The following is a 19198-nucleotide window of genomic DNA, read 5'->3' on the forward strand; positions in this document are numbered from 1 at the left end:
CATGAAATAAATAAAAGTATCTGCTAAATGAATAAATGTAAATTAAAGAATCCCATTAGAACATGTACATAAAAAATGTAGAAACATTGGACACAACAATCTGGCACCATTGTGCAGCAGCAAGCATCACAACAAAAAAGGACCTCGAGGGTTGATCTAGGTAAATGTGTGCAAATGTATAGGGCCCCATTCCTATATTTGCCTGGGGCCCCCAATTCACTAAATCCGCCCCTGATTTTGCCTTTGAATAGACTGTATTGTAAGTCTGTATTCAGTGCGGACAGGGCAGACATCTGGGTTCATGGCAGGGATGGCTGGCACTGATAAGGGAGAGAGTGTTTTTTTTTTTTTCAGCTTAGGAGGATGTCCTGGGGCTGGAATGGAGGGTCAGGACATTAGGATGCTTGGCCTACAGCAAAACCCTCCGCTTGGCCTGCAGCTGCAGCTTCTGCTAGAGGGCTGTCTTCACTCTGCACTCTTTCTTTTTCCATTTCCTCCTCTCCTTCCTCTTCATCCTCTCCCTGTAAAGCATTGTGGGACATCTCTATCTGGGAGGCGTCCTGGGGCAGGGTCGCAGAAAGAGCATACTCCTCGCTTACTTCTGTGATCGACAGCTCAACCTCGGCTGTGCCATTCAGGATATTGGGCACCTCCTTTTTCTCCATTGCTTCCACTGCTGCCTTTACTTCCTCCTGTGCTGGTGCAAGTTGGGAGTGGACCTCTTTGAAAGACAGGTCTTCAGTTGGGCTCTCAATCGGGGCCAGTTCGATGGAGGCAATGGTGCTCTCGGATTGAGCTGAGGCCTCAGCCTCTGGTTCAGTATCCCCACTGCGGTTCTTCTTGATGTTGAAGGTGAGAGGAGAGACCTTGAAAGAGGAGCTCTTGGCACTAGGGTTCTTCTGGTGGTTCGGTGTCAGACTCTTCTTGATTTTCTCACGGTTCTCTGGGGACACAATCTTGGTGCTGATCTTGTTCATCTTCTTCTCGATATTCTGCCTGGAGAAAGCTTTCTTCAGGCTGTCCACTTTCTTCAGACTTGAGCGCTTGATCTTCTCAGCTCGAGATTTTTCAACTCTGGTTTCACTCTCAAGGTCCAAAGCGGCCAAAATTTCATCATCGCCCTCTTCTGGTCCCTGCTCCTCATCCGAGGAGAGGGCGATGGTCTGAAGGCCCTCTTCTTGAGAACGGTTGGCATCAATGTTCGGGGTCTCCTCCTCCACTTCAGGTAATGCTGCAGGTTCCTTCACAAAGACACTTGAAGGGATTTCATTTTCCTCCTGCACAACAAAAAATGGAAAAGATCTAATAAATTATTCAGGTCACATACAGCATTATTTTCACACCACATACGATTGCCCTTAATACAAAAATACTGCCAAAATTGGTGCTCATAATTTTTAGATTTTAGAATCTTTGTTATTGTATAGGCAGTGGTTTCCCAGTTACTAATACCATAGAATAATCCAAGTCAGTGCTGAAATTGCTTCCTCTACAAGATTAGTAATTTTTATTTTTTTTTGAGTAGACAACTGGAGTGTAAGAATGTTGATGATACATAGAGCAGTCGTGTGTGTGGGAGATATCTCTAATCGTTTCTACATAACATCATACTCTATTAATGCCTTTTAGAAGGTCTTAAGATAATCAAAATGCCTTTTAGAAAAGGGTAAAGGCTTTATGGTGAGGTCCATAGCTTAAGAGATAATCAAATGAATCTAATGAAATACTTAAAATGAACATGAAAAAAAGAGAAGCCACTGTCTCTGGTACTCTGTAAAGTTTCTTGGCAGGATCAAAGCAACAGAAAGAGAGAAAAAACTTCTTAAAATGTACAACAGGACACCTTCAGCTAATGGTTTGCCTGACTTTGCAGGGGCCATTATGAAGGGGTTTAAACTAATTAAGTACTTGTTGCACTTAGAAGTACAGTGAGCTGTCAAAGAGCTGTCAACCTTCTTGACCACACAATGAGGTTTTATTATAGTTTCAAGAATTTGTCTTTTAAAAGAATATACAGTGTCATAAACATCATCAAGGTCATTATGCTCAGCTTGTAATATGAAGCACTATATGCAGTGAAGTTGAGTAGTGGATGCATGCTTTTTAAAATGACACAAGGGGACAAGAACATCTGTTGTGAAAAACATTGTGTACCGACCCACTTTTCCTTTATGGAGAGACTTATAAAGGCTGAAGAATAATGAGACGATAGGAAGGAAGGCCAGGCATGACCCTACACAACTCATATCAGAGTTTCCACTGAGTTTTGGAAGACAGCCAGGACAGAAAGAAAGGGAGAGCAGGGCAATTGGAAAAAGAGAGAAAGCAGGGAAGTCTGGTGTAGGGCTTTGAAATGGAGTAGGATGAGGTTCAGGAATCATTTGGGTGGAGTGCAGCAATAGGGACACCTGGACAGAAGCCCTGTTTGCCCCCCACCCATCAGAAAGTTCCATGGCATGTCAGAAATGCGCAGGAGCGCCTGAGAGACTCTCTCTTAGCGATAAGAGTCTAAATTCTAATACAAATGAAGTCATGTCACGTAGGAAACCTCCCAGTTAATCACTTTAACTATGCTGTTTTCAAACAGTCTGAAATGTAAGCACACAAAACGTATATGAATGCAAATACCCCCTTATTTGGGTATATATGTTCTCTTAGGGCTAAATTATGAAGAAAACATCAAACTTTTGGTGTGTATTGACGTCTTTCTGAGGTTGAAACAAGATACCTTCTGATGTTCACTCATGTTTATTTTGTGCTATAACTAGTAAAGAGGAATAGATAATTGGTTCACACACTGCTTGAACTGAGGCGCTACAGCGATCTGTCACAAACATAACAGAGACACAAAACTCTATTTATTGGTTGAATTTCTTAAAAAAAAAGTCAACATTTTAAAGCGGAGACTTTGTTTCATACTAAAAGCAACCTGCTCTGTCTTGTCTGTTGGTGTGTTGTCAGTGTCCTCTTTGCTCCATGATGTATTTTTCACTGTGTGCGAACATGATGTGTGGCGTGAGAGTGCCATGGCTTGTCGGATGTAGCAACAGTAACTAAGGGAGGTGGGACTTTGCGAAGGGTCAATAGCTCCATCAGGTTCTATTTTATTTTTTTTATCAGCTGCCAAAGCACGCACACCGAATTGAGATATAATAAGCAGTGAAGGAAACATCTAAGCTGCCTTCGAAAAGCAAACAGATGAAGGTACCTTAGTAGAATGTTAAGCAAACATTGAATTTGAACATGCCTTGATACTTCCTATCTTGGTATAATGTCTGCAAAGGGCCTTAATGCTTACATCTTCTCTTCTAACATGATAGAAAGATTGTGTTCCCCTGTTTATGTTACAACTGCCTGTTGTAACTCTGGCCTCTGAAGCTCTCTGTGTGTGAGGGAATGCAGGTTTGGCCTGTCAAAGTGGAGGAATAGGTTTAACCTAACAGAAGAGAACTAACAAAAAGGATACATTATGACTGACGGTAATCCCTGTGGATATATGCAACGTGCTAAACCAGGGCTGAAATACCGCTTTTGGGATATAACAGATCTGTCCACCCACGAAAGAGCTTTACTTTGGACGGCAAATATAGATCAAAGGTATTGGTATGATTTTGCTGGCACAGTTTAAGAATGAATCTGGCCAACTCCCTGCAAGCTTTAACATAGAATTTCCATGCTCCATCAGTCTCTGAGTTACCAGCTAGTAAACTTTGATACTTGGACTTATAAACAAAGCTTGTAACATAACATTGTTCGTAATTGTATATTTGCATTTAAGGATCATGAAAGCAAAGTGTTGTATGTATGTTTGTATGGTTTCCTTCCAGCTGCTTTGGTAAAGTAGAGTATTAGTCACTTTTTGTTGTGATGGGATTGTTAGAGGGTTTTTTTTTTTTTTTTTTTTTTTTTTTTTTTGGCAAGGTGCAGTTTTTCATGAACCTCCTGAGAATGTGTTTAATATTAAACATCAAGAAATAGTTGTAGAGATGCCAAAAACATTTTGGGATTCACAAGGCAAATTCCACTTAAAGCATTTAAAGGGGAACTTCTGGAGAAAAAATAAAATAAAATAAAAAAATCAGCTTTAAAAAAGAAAAGAATAGATATACAAAGTGTTTTATAACAGTGATATTGTCTGTGATATTTGACACAGAAAATTTGATTATGATTTAGACAATAATGAATGTTACAGATTATGAATTGTTATGTTATTTGTTTATAGCACCAAGTTAAAATTGTAACCTAGCAAGAACAAATAAACAAAATTTGTCCTCATTCAGGGTCATATTTAGAAATATTAGTTTTAGTAGTAAACCTATTACAAAATTACCAGGTCACATTTCACCACAAATAAAAAATGACTGTTTTAGAATTATTAAAATTGTTGCACTGTGACAGCATCTTCCTGTAAAGATTATAAAAGTAGAATCATTCTTTTCAATTTAAATTTACATATATTAAAGGCAATACATATTTATTATGTAACATATAATAAATAATTTATACAAAATATATTTTTTTCCCTTGATTAATAATACAATAAATAAAATACAATAAGGACAATGAATGAAATAATGAAATTGCTTTGCATTAAAGTAATGATATTTATTCATGTATTTATTTGGCAAAGCTTTAGATTAAACTTTAGGTTTTATGTCACAATTTACTCAACTCAGAGGAGTCAGTGCTGTGTCGGGAGTTGTTGTGTTGTTTGGATGCCTCTGATGCCTCTGTTGCTTTGTTTACATTTGTTTGTGTTTACATGTTTTCAAGTACTGTCCTCAAGACTGTATAGTTGGCAATCTGTAGCTCAAATTGCTATTTTGAAAAGGTAGAGGGAAAAGGTGCTAAGCAACTGGACTAGCCTGCGTGGTAAGAAGAGTGTCTATCAACAGTCATTAAACCACTTTTTAGTTATACCTCACAAATCCCCAGCATGTAGGAAAGTCTCTAAGAATGAGAGTGGAGTGTTGACATTTTGATACGTGTCTGACAGCAGCTTGCGTAATTGTACTGATTAAAGTGAACAGTTTCTCTTGACTTAACCTAGTTAAGCAGTTTCAGGCTTGTCCCCGGAACCCGCGTATCTTAAATTACTTAATATGAACAGCTTATGCTGATGGCAAAATCATACACCCCTCAAATTATAAAATACAATAGGTCAGCTACAAACAGGTTAAAGAATTTCTCCTTAAGGCCTCCAGAGACACAAGTTCCTGTCATTTTCTCAGTGGGGAACCAAACAGTTCATTCCATGCATTCTGTCTTTTAGGTACGAGATTTGGAAATGACTTGTAAATGACTTTAACCTCTACATCTACATTGTTTTCATATTCTAGTTGTGTTTGAATTTTTGGACTTTCTTAAATTATGTTTTTGTCACTAAAGATCATGATTACCTCACGTTGAGCAGCCTGTCAAATGATACTCTAGGCTTGATTCATTTGCATACTTAACCGGTCCCTCTTGCCTCAGGCATTGTAGGCACTCATGATAGCAGAGTTGATAGATCAGCTACAAACTGAGGGGCAGCCATGGCCTAATGGTTAGAGAATAGGACTTGTAACCAGAAGGTTGCAGGTTTGAGTCTTGGAGCTGGCAGGAGTTGTGAATGAACAGTGCTCTCTTCCACCCTCAATACCCCTGGCTGAAGTGCCCTTGAGCAAGGCACTGAACCCCCAGTTGTTCCCTGAGCACTGGATATAGCTGCCCACTGCTCCGGGGGTGTGTGCACTTGGATGGGTTAAATGCAGAGCACCAATTCTGAGTATGGGTTACCATACTTGGCAAATGCCACAACTTTTTTTTTTCATTTATGTTTTCTCATATATGCACGAAAATATAAGGCGTAAATACAGTTTCTGTTACGGTTCATGGTTATTATAGGAGAGTCCATTTTTAGAGAGAATGTTTTAATAAACAGCGTGAGTTTGAGTCTTTGTGCAGGAAAAAAAGACTGGGTTTTATTTGATGTTTATTTGACCAGATGTGGTCCTAGACACATAAATGCCTGCATTACTTTATGCCCGCTGTTACTCAAAATTAGTCTTAAAATCGTTCCAGACAACAAAAAGGCACAAAAGAATATCATGGGCTTTTTTCAATATAATTATGTTTAATTTTTAATGGTACTTTTATGCTTGAAGCTTGAGAAGTCCGTTCTCCATTATATATATATATATATATATATATACCAACATGGTTTGGTCAGTAATTCCTGTAGATCCATTTGTATATTACATATCTCATTTATTATATTGATGTGTCCAAATGTTTGACATTTGGCTAGTGTATGTCCACAGATATACACACACAAGCTCAGGCACCTCGCTGTACCATGATCTCTCCTCTTTTTGCTGTCAGTTATAGCATTATCAGAGACGCTATCCAGTTGTTTTCTTAAAACTCACTTCATGTTCTAAACACACTTGACATATGCGTCACCTTGAGGGCTACTTATGAAGTATTGGGGGTAAATACATTATTAGCTCAGGGGTGCATGGTGTGTGGAGAGTAGAGGGAGAGTTGTAAGTGGCTGTATTTGAAAGTGGGGGGTTATTTTTAAGCTCATGCTATGTTTTTAACTTTAGTGATGCAGTAGGACCTCTAGCCCCTTTAATTCCCTGAAAAATTTTAATGCTTACATTTCCCTTCCTTCTGGCCATTATCTGACAGGAAGCAGCTGTTTAACCTAATACACTCACCCATGTTCTCTGCTTTTGCGTCACATGTGAAATGCATGTACATTCTCTGTCTCTATCAAAAATAAACAGGGATCTTTGCAACACACTGAAAGAGAGAAAAGAGAGTAATGTTTGTTTAGAGTGTTGGTAATAACTAACTAAGGAGTAAAATAGCTACTAACTTTTTATTTATTTTGTAGCATGATGGTAATTCAGCTGTTTCTGTAATCAGGGGCGGATTTAGTGAATTGGGGGCCCCAGGCAAATATAGGAATGGGGCCCTATACATTTGCACACATTTACCTAGATCAACCCTCGAGGTCCTTTTTTGTTGTGATGCTTGCTGCTGCACAATGGTGCCAGATTGTTGTGTCCAATGTTTCTACATTTTTTATGTACATGTTCTAATGGGATTCTTTAATTTACATTTATTCATTTAGCAGATACTTTTATTATTTCATGTTGTAGACCACGAAATAGAAATTGATTTACCGTTTTTTTTTTTTTTAGTTTTAACATAAAACAAAATAAATTATAAAATGATAAACCTCACAACTGAAACTTTATATTTCTGGGATGAGTCAGAAGTATAAATTATTATATTATTTAAAACAGATTTATGTGAGTGAATATTCGCATTGGTCTGAACAAAGACTGCAGACTGGATTATTGAAAATGCACATTCATTCTCTGCCAGTAGGAGGTGCTTTTGGAGTCAGAAATATAGTGGTTTCCCCGGGGTAACAGCTCTAAACAAAACAGCTCAGCTCATAAATGGTACTTTATCAGGTAAAATGAAAATGTGAGTTACCAGCGTAAGCCTACATTTTATTTTAGTCATTTTAACTTAGGGCTGTCAATCAATTAAAATATATAATCACAATTAATGGCATGATTGTCATGAGTTAACTTGTGAATAATCACAACTTAATTGCACATTTTTATCTGTTCTAAATGTACCTTAAATGAATATTTTCCCCATGGTTTCACAAGGCTTAAGCTAGTCCCAGACTAAAATGCATGTTTGAGCTGTCTCAACTGAAAATATCTTGCTCTGACATATCTTAAAACTCATTGTTCTGTGTCAATATGCACACCTGTAACACTTTCTTTTAAGGCATTTTTGTAATGCAAAAAATTAATTTATGCAATAAATGTTTATTATTAGTGAAACCAGTTAACAGAGCATGAAGAGTAGACATGTTTCATAGGTCACAGATGTTTTTCAAAGAACTTGTTCATTTCTATTAGACACATGAAAAACAAAAAACAGAAATACTAGCTTCCTATTACTTCTCTTTCTTTGCACTGAGCACTTTACACAAACCTGTTTGCATTTTCGCATGACAGGGCAGCTCACTTCTGAACATTCAAAATGTACATTTATTATTTATTATTACATTTGTTTGCCTCTCTGTGCCACATACTGTATTTTGATGCAGATAAATTCTCAAAACTGTTTTCATTGATACATTTGACTGTTTGTTGTCAGACAACGGGATGAATATGAAATAGTGACTGAAACGCGACCCATTAAGACTAACCAGCTCTCCCTTCCGAGAAGTTAATCTGCAAAAAAAATATATAATCGTGCCGTCGTCTGATAAAAAATCAAATAGGCTACAGAATAGCTTGAAGACAATAGCTGTGTGCTGTGATTTCAGCTATACTTATATGTAAAATTAGAGAAGCAACATATCAGTGTTTTAACTGAAAGCGCAGCCCCTTTCAGCCGCGCGCTGAACGCAGAGAGAGAAGTGTGCGCGCGCTGGGAAAGAGGGACCTCGCGCTCGTGCGGCAGTCAGCTTTAGATGCATACAATTTTATTTTGCTACAAGCTGGATACACAAGAAGCACCTTCAACTCGGACGCGCAGACGATTGTCGTGCATAAACACCGTAAACAGCAACCGTTCGCGTGTCCGCGCTTAATGCGCATCTCCTATATGAAAAGCATTAGGGGGCCCTTGGCTTTTGGGGGCCCAAGGCAGTCGCCTACCTTTGCCTAATGGGTAAGTCCGCCCCTGTCTGTAATAGTGTTCTATTGCAACCCAACAAGATGAGGCAATAATCTAACACACTTAACTAGAATGCCACTTTCTCTCTTTCAGATACCACTGGTAAATCATTTTAGCTAGTTAGCTCATTGGACGCTTAATTTCAAATAAAGGAGTAGATCACCCAAAAATTACAATTTAGAATTTGAAATTTGAATTGATTCACCCAAAAATCTTAAAATGTACTCATGCTCAGCCCATTAAGATGTGGATGAGTTTGATTTTTCATCAGAACAGATTTGGAGAAATTTAATATTGCATCACTTGCTCACCAAAGGATCTTCTGCAGTGAATGGGTGTCGTCAGAATGAGAATCCAAACAGATGATAAAAACATGACAATAATCCACAAGTAATCCACACCCCTCCAGTTCATCAGCATCTTATGATGTGGAAGCAGGTTTATGCGAAACAAACTTTTTGAGAAACAAGTCCAACATTAAGATGTTTTAAATTTCCAACAGTTGCATCTGGCTTAATACTTTATATATAGTATTGCTTTCTTTAGTGAAAAAAGTAATCTAATCTGAATAAGGAGAGAAATATGCACAGATTGAGCACCGTTTATAAGCATGAACAGTCATTTTTTTATGCAAGAGGACAACAGAGGATGGACAATTCACTTGATGTTAATTGATGGATGGCAGACATGTAGATTACATGTGGATTATTGTGATGTTTTTATCAGCTGTTTGAACTCTCTTTCTGACGGCACCCATTCACTGTAGAGGATCCATTGGTGAACGAGTACAATTTAAGCAAATTTTCAGTTTTGGGAAAACTTTTACTTAAATGGTCAAAAAATGTTTAAGGAAATAATAAAGTTGTTTTCCTATATCTTGGTCTAATTTAATAATTATATATATTTAAAATATGTTCACTATTATATATACTATACTATTATATATTATACATTATGAGTAATTCGTACTTGTAAGCTGTAGCTTAATAGGTTCAACATTGTTTGTGTGTGCAAGAAATGTACTGTTATATGGGTGTGTATGTGTCATCGTGTGTAAGATGTGAGGCGGAACAAAATAGTTGGAGCAGGATGGGGTGGAAGAGCTGAGTTGAAGAAACCTTCTCTAAAAAAATCAGCAGTGGAAAAACCTCACACAACAATAACCACGTTTACATGCAGAATTGGCAGTGATTGAAGTAAGGAATTACATGGATTAAGATGTTTACATGACATAAGCAAATCTCTTCAAACATGCTACTTGCCATTATCGCAATTATTCACTGAGAAATGTTCTTTTGTCAGAGTTCGAGAAATGCGATTCATTCATATGCCTGTATAGTGCGATTTAAAACTACCTTAACATTTTACTGCAATTATGGCTATTCTGATTCTGTCATGAGCTTCAACTTAATCCCAGAACTTCCTCAAACACATTATATTATAAAATAACTGATGTCACATCACTGAATATATGGTAGTTTTAGCTCCAAATTATATACTTAACATCTTTAAAAATTAAATGTACATGCACATTCTATTACAGGGCTCTCTAGAACACATGATTCTGATTGTTCAGTCTCAGCATTTTGCAATCAGTTTTTTTCCCTCACACAATGTAATAATTTCAGTATATCTTGTCCATTAGTAATATTTCCCCCCAAAGTAGTCTCTGTAATAAGTGGAATAATGTGCAGTCAGTGAGTCATTATTGCAGAATAAACTTTAACAGGGTAATCAGGACCCTGATGTGAATCAGAGGTCTTATATCAGCCTAAATGGGTTTATTTATTACTTAACCTTTATTCTGAAAGAAGAGGTTGATGAAAGTGTGAAAGGGCATGGTTTTGTTGAAGTTTCCTTTGTAGTTGATGTGTAGTCTGTTTCTGGGCTGGTTTGTCCCAGCATGTATGTCCCTGTGAGTTCCAATGGCATTATGAGTGTGTATAGTTTTCCCTCTGTGCTGGCATTGCTCCCTGTCACAGGACACACACAATAACAGCTTTTGTCTCTTCAGTGTGTGTGTGTGTGTGTATTTAGATAGGACCAAAGATCCAGAGTTCTTTCAGCTTTTGTAACGCTAGTGCAAAAGGATGTCTGTTTTTTGTAGATCATTACAGCATATGTCCAGCTCAGGAAGGCCCAGCTAGTGTTAACTTACAATTCTGTCAGACACTGAGAATATCAGTTGCCTTCATCTGCTTCAATAATTTAGTATTTATCATATAGCGCTACCACAAGTGTGCTTTTGTGTTTGTTTGTTTTTTCTTTCATTAGTTTCTTAGTGTATACATTTTCTGTATGCTTGTGCTCAATTTTGATTTGATTGTCAAATATGAATTTAAATGATTTGTTTGCATTTCATTTGATTTCATTCTGGCTGTTAAAAAAAAGGAGGTGAGCACCTGCAGGCAGTATATTGAACAGCTGTCAGGATAACTATAAACATGCTGCGTGTTTAAATGTACAGAGTAAACGCTACAGTGACAAGTGTTTTATAATTTAATATGTCTGTTCATTCTTTTGACAGAAGTAAGACTTATTGCGTAGGAGGGCTGGCTAAAAAATATAGATTTTTTTCTTTTAATCATGAATATAGTAAATTTCACAAACAAACTACTTTTATGAGCCTTTTTAGTGCATCAGAAGCACAGTATATTTGATGAGTATAGCTTGATTCCTAAAACAAATGATTCTTATGAGCACCTAGTAGTTGTCACCAGTCTCATGCATATGAACATGTCGAATTCCTCTCATATAACACATTTCACATGCTTATCCAGTATTTAACCCTGTCCAGTGGAATGGTGCAGGTCGGACCCTAAGGCCACCTACCCGCTAGAGGTGTAAATATCTGCATGTACAATTTTTTTTTTTTTTTTTTGTTATTTCGTCACAATGAAGTTTGATTCTTTTTAGTTCAACAATATATTTTACACCTCTGATGTTTATGTTTTCTCATACATGGACACGTAAGCTCAACAAATACACTATTCACAGTTCTATTCAGATGAAATTTGATTTATACTCTTTTCAGTAACAGTTGTTGGTGACAGCAACATTCACACATTACATATTTAGAAAAATTGTGTTTCTTTTTTTAATGCACTAACCTTTGATGATTTGTTTCTCAGGAATGAAGTGTTAATATCATCTTGTTGTTTCCTCACAACAACAACAAAAATTATTACAGCTTATACACTTATGTTAATACTGTGGTGTTTTTTCAGCGTAATTTGCTATTTTTTATTTTATTTTGTGAAATTATCTTTTTTTATTATCAGTTTTATTTAAGGTTTCCATGTGTATTTAATTTGTGTTTGTTATAGTGAATTAGTAGCTCCAAAAAACAGTTCCAGATCTTTGTGTAATTTTCACATACACACACATTTATTTTTTATTTTTTTATTTTTTTAGAATATCACTGAGCAACAGCTATGTTACAAATCTTCAGTGAACTGAAGCCCTTTTCTCATCTTTGAACATTTTCATCTTAACACCAGTGCACCAGTGGGAACTCTAACAGTAATCTGAGTTTGGAGAGAGATCATGCCTTTTTGATGGACAATGGAAAACAAACACTCTTGTCTTCTCTGCCTACAGGCTTTTTTGCACTCACACTTTTTCTCCCCCTTTCCCCCTCTCTCCCTCTCTGTCTGGAGAGGCACAGATAGCCTTATTAGGTGATAGCAAATGGCTAGTTGTAAAAATATTCCATCTTGTGCTTTCCTACTCTAGATTTGGCTTTCAGCATGAAAAAAAAAATTGGAGCATTATTCACTAATGTAATGAAAACTTGGAGATGTTGTGGAGCTATAACACAATTCATATGTGAAGTTTTGAGAAACACAGGGACAATTAGTTAAATATGTTCACTGAACGTTGCATCATGCAAAATAATTGCAAATGGAATGATGTTTGGCTAAATCCAGGAAGTCTCCTTATAAGCTAACAAACTTTGCAAGCTCCCTCTTCATTTTCTCTTTTATAGCTGTGGTGACCAGTGTCTTGATTCATGTTTCACGGAGTTCTAATTGATTTTGGTTACTGGCCTATTTATATCATTTTGAAAGTGGGAGAGACTCACTCCACCTCTGGAATGTGAGCGTTTGAGCCAGAGTTTCTGCTTATGCAAGAACAGCATTCTCTCTCCCGCCTGTGAGTCCGCCTAAGGGGGGAGCCAAGCACCCCTAATAAATAAATGAATGATAAAAATGAAAAACACAGGCAGGCAGGGTGTGGTGAACACCTGAATATACATATAGAGATCAGGAAATAAAACTGAAAATGTTAAAAGACAAATAGACTATTTGTTGACTTACAAAACCACAAAGACTTAACCCGAAAGTTTTTGTTTGGCTTGTTTAGTAGTGGACAATTGTATATAAATGTGAAACACTTAGCACTAGTGACTTGAAAAAGTGTTTTGGTTCCCCCGCAGAAGTTGTGTTTGTTTAAGAATGAGGATAGTTGCAGTACTGGTCAGATCCTATCATTCCTTTGAAACAAACCCAGGCAACCCCATGGGAGAGTGAAAGGGGGGGCTTTAATGAAGGAACATTAAAGTAAATAAGACAAGGATTGTTCAAGAATGTTTGTGTGGGTCTGTCAGGCATGTCTGGTGGAAATGTTAAATCTTTGGGAACATTTTGCCCCTGTGTCCGCCACAGTCCCACCCGTCCTAAATAAGATGCAGGACAGATCAGGAGACCACAAGAACCCCATGGCTGGATTAACACATATTCCCTTAGACGCTGACCAGACATGCCTGGACTGCTTTGCAAATGTTTAGAAAATGAACAGCAAACCAAATCCCCTTCTGCAAGTAATGAGCCTGAAATAATTTGGACAAAGAGGGAAATCTCAACTTTCCCTCCAAATAAACAAAGTAGGTGCCATAGCAACACACACACAACATTTTTGGCCAGCTTTTACAAACAGCACTCTGTCTATGAATGCAACTGTAGAAACTACAGGATGTTTTCACACTAGTTCATCGAAGGAAATTTACCTCCCCATCTTAGTTTAAACACTCTCTTCACACAGAGATGGAAAGTTGAGTTTCTAAAAATGTGTTCCTCTAGGCCCTCTCTCATTCTCTACATCATGTACTTCTGCAGTAACCACACAGCTGGGAAGAGAGAGGGGGAAATGGAAGGCCTCTCTCAGCGCTCTCTGACTTTGGAATCACTGAGTCATTTGGTTGATTGTAGGTCTTGCAGTAAACAGCAGCTAGCCGGTGTAGCATAGCACATTTCAGCACGGGTCTTCTGACAACAGGATACACATTATGCTGCACTGTAGCTGATCTCTGGACACACCTTCTATTCAAGGCTATTGTGCTTTAAATAATAGCTCTTGGCTAAGCTTCAAAACAAGCATCCCCTATTGAGTCTCTCTCGAGCTCTCTAGCTCTCTCTTAGTTTGGAATCCTGCTTATTTTCTTTCTGAAATATTGGGATATCTAAAATTCTAGCTGGGTATTTGAGAGGTTAATACTTTGAGTTACGTAGAAAATTTACAAGGAGTTCTGCTTTCAGGTGCTCAAACATCCACAAATAAAGCTATGGATATGACCAGGTTTGACATCCCAGAAACACTCGACAGTTTGGTTAGTCTGTCTGAGCTTTTGACCCCAAAGCATAAGCCATTAGAGACAGAGATAAGAGGCGACCACCTAGTTCTTGCTTCCATTCCATCACACCTCACAATGACCTTAAGCGACATCACACCCTCTCAAGCATTGGTTTCATCTTTGCACTCTGAACTATGACCCTTCTCCCCTGCTTCAGAAATGGACCCACCCTGAGGGAGGCATGTGATCTGTTCTTCAACTATGAGGTAATTTAGTCAAATGACATTTAGATTAATGAGACTCAGCTAATATCCCTAATTGTTATGAGAGTTGGAGACGGTTGAACTTGGTTCAGTGCACTCCGACATGCAGCAATGATCACCCACACAATGCAATCATTTAGTGTCCTCACCTGAGCACATCAAACACCCCACCACCAACTGCTCCCCTTTAAACACACTGTATATTTACCTGGAAGATGAGGACTTTGAAGTTGTTTCTCTTGATCAGCTGAGCATGATTAGCCTCCAATTTCTTCACCTGGAAGGCCTGCTTATCCATCTTGTCCTTGACCTCTTTCATGTGGACACTGACCTTGCGACTCTTCTCCAGGAGTTTGCTGACCATGTTGGAGGTGGAAGTGTGACTTTTGGAGAGCTTGGTCATATCATTTTGGATGCCTGTCACCGCACCCTCTATCTCGACCTGTCTCATCTCCATCTTATGCTGGTTCTCTTGCACCGTGTCCAGCATGTTCACCAGCTTATCTAGAAGTGTCAAGACAGTGATGGCATTCACTTGACCTGTTGGTGAAGCTCCATCTCTGGTTAGAGTGCCTGTAGTTCCCCCAGCCAGAGGCCCAGGGCTGCTAGGTTCTCCACTAGATGCGTGAGTTGCGACGGTGCCCAGCTGTGAGAGGCTATGTGTGGGTGAAGACTGAGTGGGGCTGGGGCTTGGCACCACCAGCTCTTGGTTCTCATGTGAGCTTACCATGCTGCTCCTCTCTGCTTGCACTGCATCTTCTCCCATCCTGAAGCTGCTTTGGTTTTGACTGATAACTTTATTTAGGAAAATGGTCTCGTTCTTTACCTTTCTTCACCTTTAAGTGAGCTGGTCCGGCTGTACCGAGTTCCCCTCCTAGTTGGTTTTAGTGCCACCACGTTCTTTCAGCTTTGATTCTTGTTTACAGGCTTGGGAATAACTTTTCAACTTCCAGGTTCAACGTTCCCACCCCTTTTTGAAGATAGCCACACTCACTCTTTCCTCTCTCTCTCTCTGTCTCTCCCTCCCTCTCTGGTGCGATTGGAAGAGCCGTGTAGAGGCTTCCCCACAGCTTAAAAAGCCTGTCCACACCCTATGGAGGTGGAGCTTGGTTTCCATGGCAGTTAGCCTGGCCCATTGGTGAGGGAGTTATGTGTTTGCATGTGTCAAGTGTGAGTATGTGGGTGTGTACGGTGGAACATGAGCAACTCTCTTCACATGTAGAACCTCCCCCTAACTCTCTCTGGCTCTCTAGGTTTTGTTCTGTTTATATTGAAGAGAGCAATAGAATATTAAGAGTCATGCTTAAGCTCCTCTGTGAATAAAGAGAGAGAGTGGGAAAGAGATACAGAAAGGAAGATAAAACAACGGTGTGTGTTTTCCCTTTAAATAAAGATTTATAAACAACACTTTAGAGGAGTTTTCTGCGTGGGTAGATGTGCACCAGAATTTGTGTATATGTTTGCCTGTATTTATTTTCTAAGAGTCTTTTTTTACAGTTGTAGCCATTCTACGTTTATTCTGGAAAAAATGTCACACAAACAGTTCTCAGGCCATGTGAGTGGAGTAATTTTTTCTGCCTTCCACTGTAGCAGGAGCATGGCGAAAACTTAGCAGCAGAGCTGGAAAACTTCGCATTTACATTTCACTATGCATGGAAATATAGTGGACAATAAAATCACTGCTAGCATGATATTAATTATTAAATCTTAAAGAATTGTCTGAAATCTTCTTGTCATTTTCGGGTGTTTGCCTCTTCAACACGCAAACACAGAATGTCTTAATTGCTCCCATTTCCTTCTTTCTGCATTGTTATACGTGCATCCATGATGTCATTTCCCCTTCTTTTTCCTTTGCAGGGTAATGGCTGTGGAAACACAGACTTCAAAGAGTAAAAAAACCACCAATCAACCACCTACCACCACTACTCATTCATAGTTCATAGTTCATATTGTGTTCATACAGTTGACAGGCATGTGTGTGCTTGTATAGCGCTAGGCTCACCCAGTAGTAAACAACATGGTGATTTAAAACCTTTCCTTAGTTAGCAAATATTAGTTTAACATGCATTTGAATGACAGAGGAATTAAGAGACAGGATGAGAGAAAGGGCGAGAGATGTAATTCTGCCTGCTAGTATTACATTAAAAGGGTGGGGATTCCTGCCTTATCAATTTTTTCTCCATTGTTCTCATTCCAGGGAACTCGCATCTTGATCTCTTGTTTACCATGGGAAACGTCTCAAAACACTTGAAGGCAAATGGCTCAGGTTGCATGTGTTTTAGAAACGACTTGTCGCCCCCTGGAGAAAACACTATGCAATTACAACATTAGAGCACAAGTGCAGCACAAACAAGACCAGATTGTCTGGAATACCACAGATGCTTCCTTGGAAACTCTTACATTGAAGTGACACAAGTTCAGTAAATATGAACTCCCCTTTTACTCATGGGAGTCAAAGAGTATTTATGTGTTTTTGAAGCATTTAGGGAGATACTGTGATACTCATCCCAAAATGAAATGCCAAATTGTGATTTAATTTAATAATGTGCCATTGTGCAAAAACTGGGAGCTGAGGAAGTAAACAACATAAAGTTACCCAACTTATATGTGAAGAGAGACTATCACCAGTTGAAGTCAATAGTGTTTTTAACACTGATCTATATATATGACTGGATCACTCATTGCATTTTAAACTGTGAAGCCACCAGAAGTGGGGCATTTTACTATGTATGTTCTCAGGTGAGCAAAAAAACTACTCTTAACTTGCATACACACACACCCAAAAAAAAAACAATACAGTGCCATACATACACATATGCAACTACGGTGAACTGGCATACACACACATTGAGACAGCCAACACTACAGTGTTTTCTTTACATTCCTTCAAGTGGTGGACCACAACAGTAAGACAATTACCACCACACCACATAGGTAAAATGAAAAATTGAACATTACAAACAAACCACAAATGCAAACAAGGCCCAGTGCTTAGAATCAACCATTTAATTATGATCAAGAAACACTGGCAGCACAACCAAAACTAACATAAACAGAGGTGTAAGTGGAAAGAATAGCAGATATTCTTATATATTAAATACAGGCAATTGGTTGATAAAACATTGATCAAAATTAAGATACAATTTATACAAAACGAAAATCTTTTAAAAAGAGACTACAAAACAAAACTTAATGAAGTTGTCAAAATGTTTTACCCATGTCTCCAGACATATTGCGCATCTCATGATGTATCATATCTTTCTCATGCTGCATGCTCACTTTCATAATCGACATTGATTAAATTAAAAAACATAATGATGTCACATATTTTCCAACCCAGCCCTTAGCCCTGTTGCAACCGTCGTTGTTTAGGTACCTTAAACACGCACGTATACCTTTAGTGGTAGTATACCTTTAGTTAAGTTATACTTAGACTTTGATTCACCATCTTATCAGTTTTTCTTCATGGACTCTCTTTCAACTGAAGAGCTTCCTAGAGTTGTTGTATTGTAAGTTGTAAATTTTGTGCGATGTTTCTCAGCCCACACTAAAACATGATTCATATTCATTTGAATAGGATGAAGATCTGCTGTGATTAAAAGGTTAAAAGGTACTTTGCATGTCCATTATGCCTTTATGTTTTATTCTGTGTGACTGTTTACTTGTTGCCCTGGTCTCTTAAAAGCCATGGCTGCTTTCCACAGGTGCCAATATATGTTTCTGCCAGTGTTTTCCGCCAATGACACAAAATCCCAATTGTGTGTGTGTGTGTTTATTTCATTTATTTATTTATTATTGGTTAAAGTTAACCGAGAATATCTTGTATTTTTCCATGGGGTGCTCAGGGATCTATACCTGTGCTGCTTTAAACAGGTCATCAGGGAAGAAACATACTTTTTGCTGTATTTACAACATGCACTGTACCAGAACAATAAATTTGAATGTGAATGAATAAAAATGTCAAAAAAATCCTGAGTGGTACGGTAAAAAAAATCAACTGGATTAATATGGGAATCATATACTAGTGTCCCAAAATTATACCTACAGCACAAATCTCATTATTGAATATTTTGTTATAAATAAGTTTGCTAACAGCCATCTAAACCAAACTATGGATACATATTGAGTTTGTAACAGAAGTTGTATTGTTGTACAGTATTTGTTCAAATTGTAGATTGTTTATAGTTTACCGGAAATAGTTTGTGTCAATAATGACAAGGTGTCAATATTAAAAAATTCCAGTATTATATTTTATATCTCTCCCTTTTTAGAACACTGATGAACACTCAATTGATGCAAAAGTGCCCCTTCAAACCTTTTGACTCGATTATTTTATTATTCATTTTATCTCTCACTTTTGATCAAGCCCTGTGTCTAAAGTTAATCTTTGCATTATAGATCTATCATAAAATGACTTTGTTCTGTTTGCCTTGGATATATTGATTATTAATAACTTTCTATACTTCCTATTTTTTTTTTTTTTTTCTCTCTTTCTGACCTCGAGCCCTATGATCCCGCCATTACAGTTTTTTTTTTCTTTTAGACCAAACCCACCCCTCTCCTCAACTTATATTTACCCTAGAAGCAGACCTCCCTGCTGTCTGTGTCTGTGGAGCGTCTGCTGTACTTGTTATTAAGATTCCCTGCTGACAGCCAAACTCTG

The 19198-nt window shown here is 38.1% G+C and overlaps 1 protein-coding gene across 1 annotated transcript; it reads right to left on the bottom strand.

The window, feature by feature from the left end:
• Positions 1 to 235: 235 nt before the first annotated feature.
• Positions 236 to 15611, bottom strand: cavin2b (caveolae associated protein 2b). Its single transcript, XM_019076635.2, has 2 exons — positions 14744 to 15611; positions 236 to 1277 (listed from the first exon to the last, which is right to left on the bottom strand). Exons 1-2 carry the CDS (start codon positions 15299 to 15301, stop codon positions 396 to 398), a joined length of 1440 nt encoding a protein of 479 aa, XP_018932180.2. The 5' UTR covers positions 15302 to 15611; the 3' UTR covers positions 236 to 395.
• Positions 15612 to 19198: the final 3587 nt, after the last annotated feature.

Source organism: Cyprinus carpio, chromosome A6 (genome assembly GCF_018340385.1).
Source record: "Cyprinus carpio isolate SPL01 chromosome A6, ASM1834038v1, whole genome shotgun sequence".
NCBI lineage: Eukaryota > Metazoa > Chordata > Actinopteri > Cypriniformes > Cyprinidae > Cyprinus > Cyprinus carpio.

Excerpts from the sequence above, each read along its gene's own strand:
- cavin2b (XM_019076635.2), bottom strand. The coding sequence starts at position 15,301 with ATGGGAGAAGATGCAGTGCAAGCAGAGAGGAGCAGCATGGTAAGCTCA. Across the intron at positions 1,278-14,743 it reads TCAAAGTCCTCATCTTCCAG|GAGGAAAATGAAATCCCTTC; the intron begins GTAAATATACAG and ends TTTGTTGTGCAG.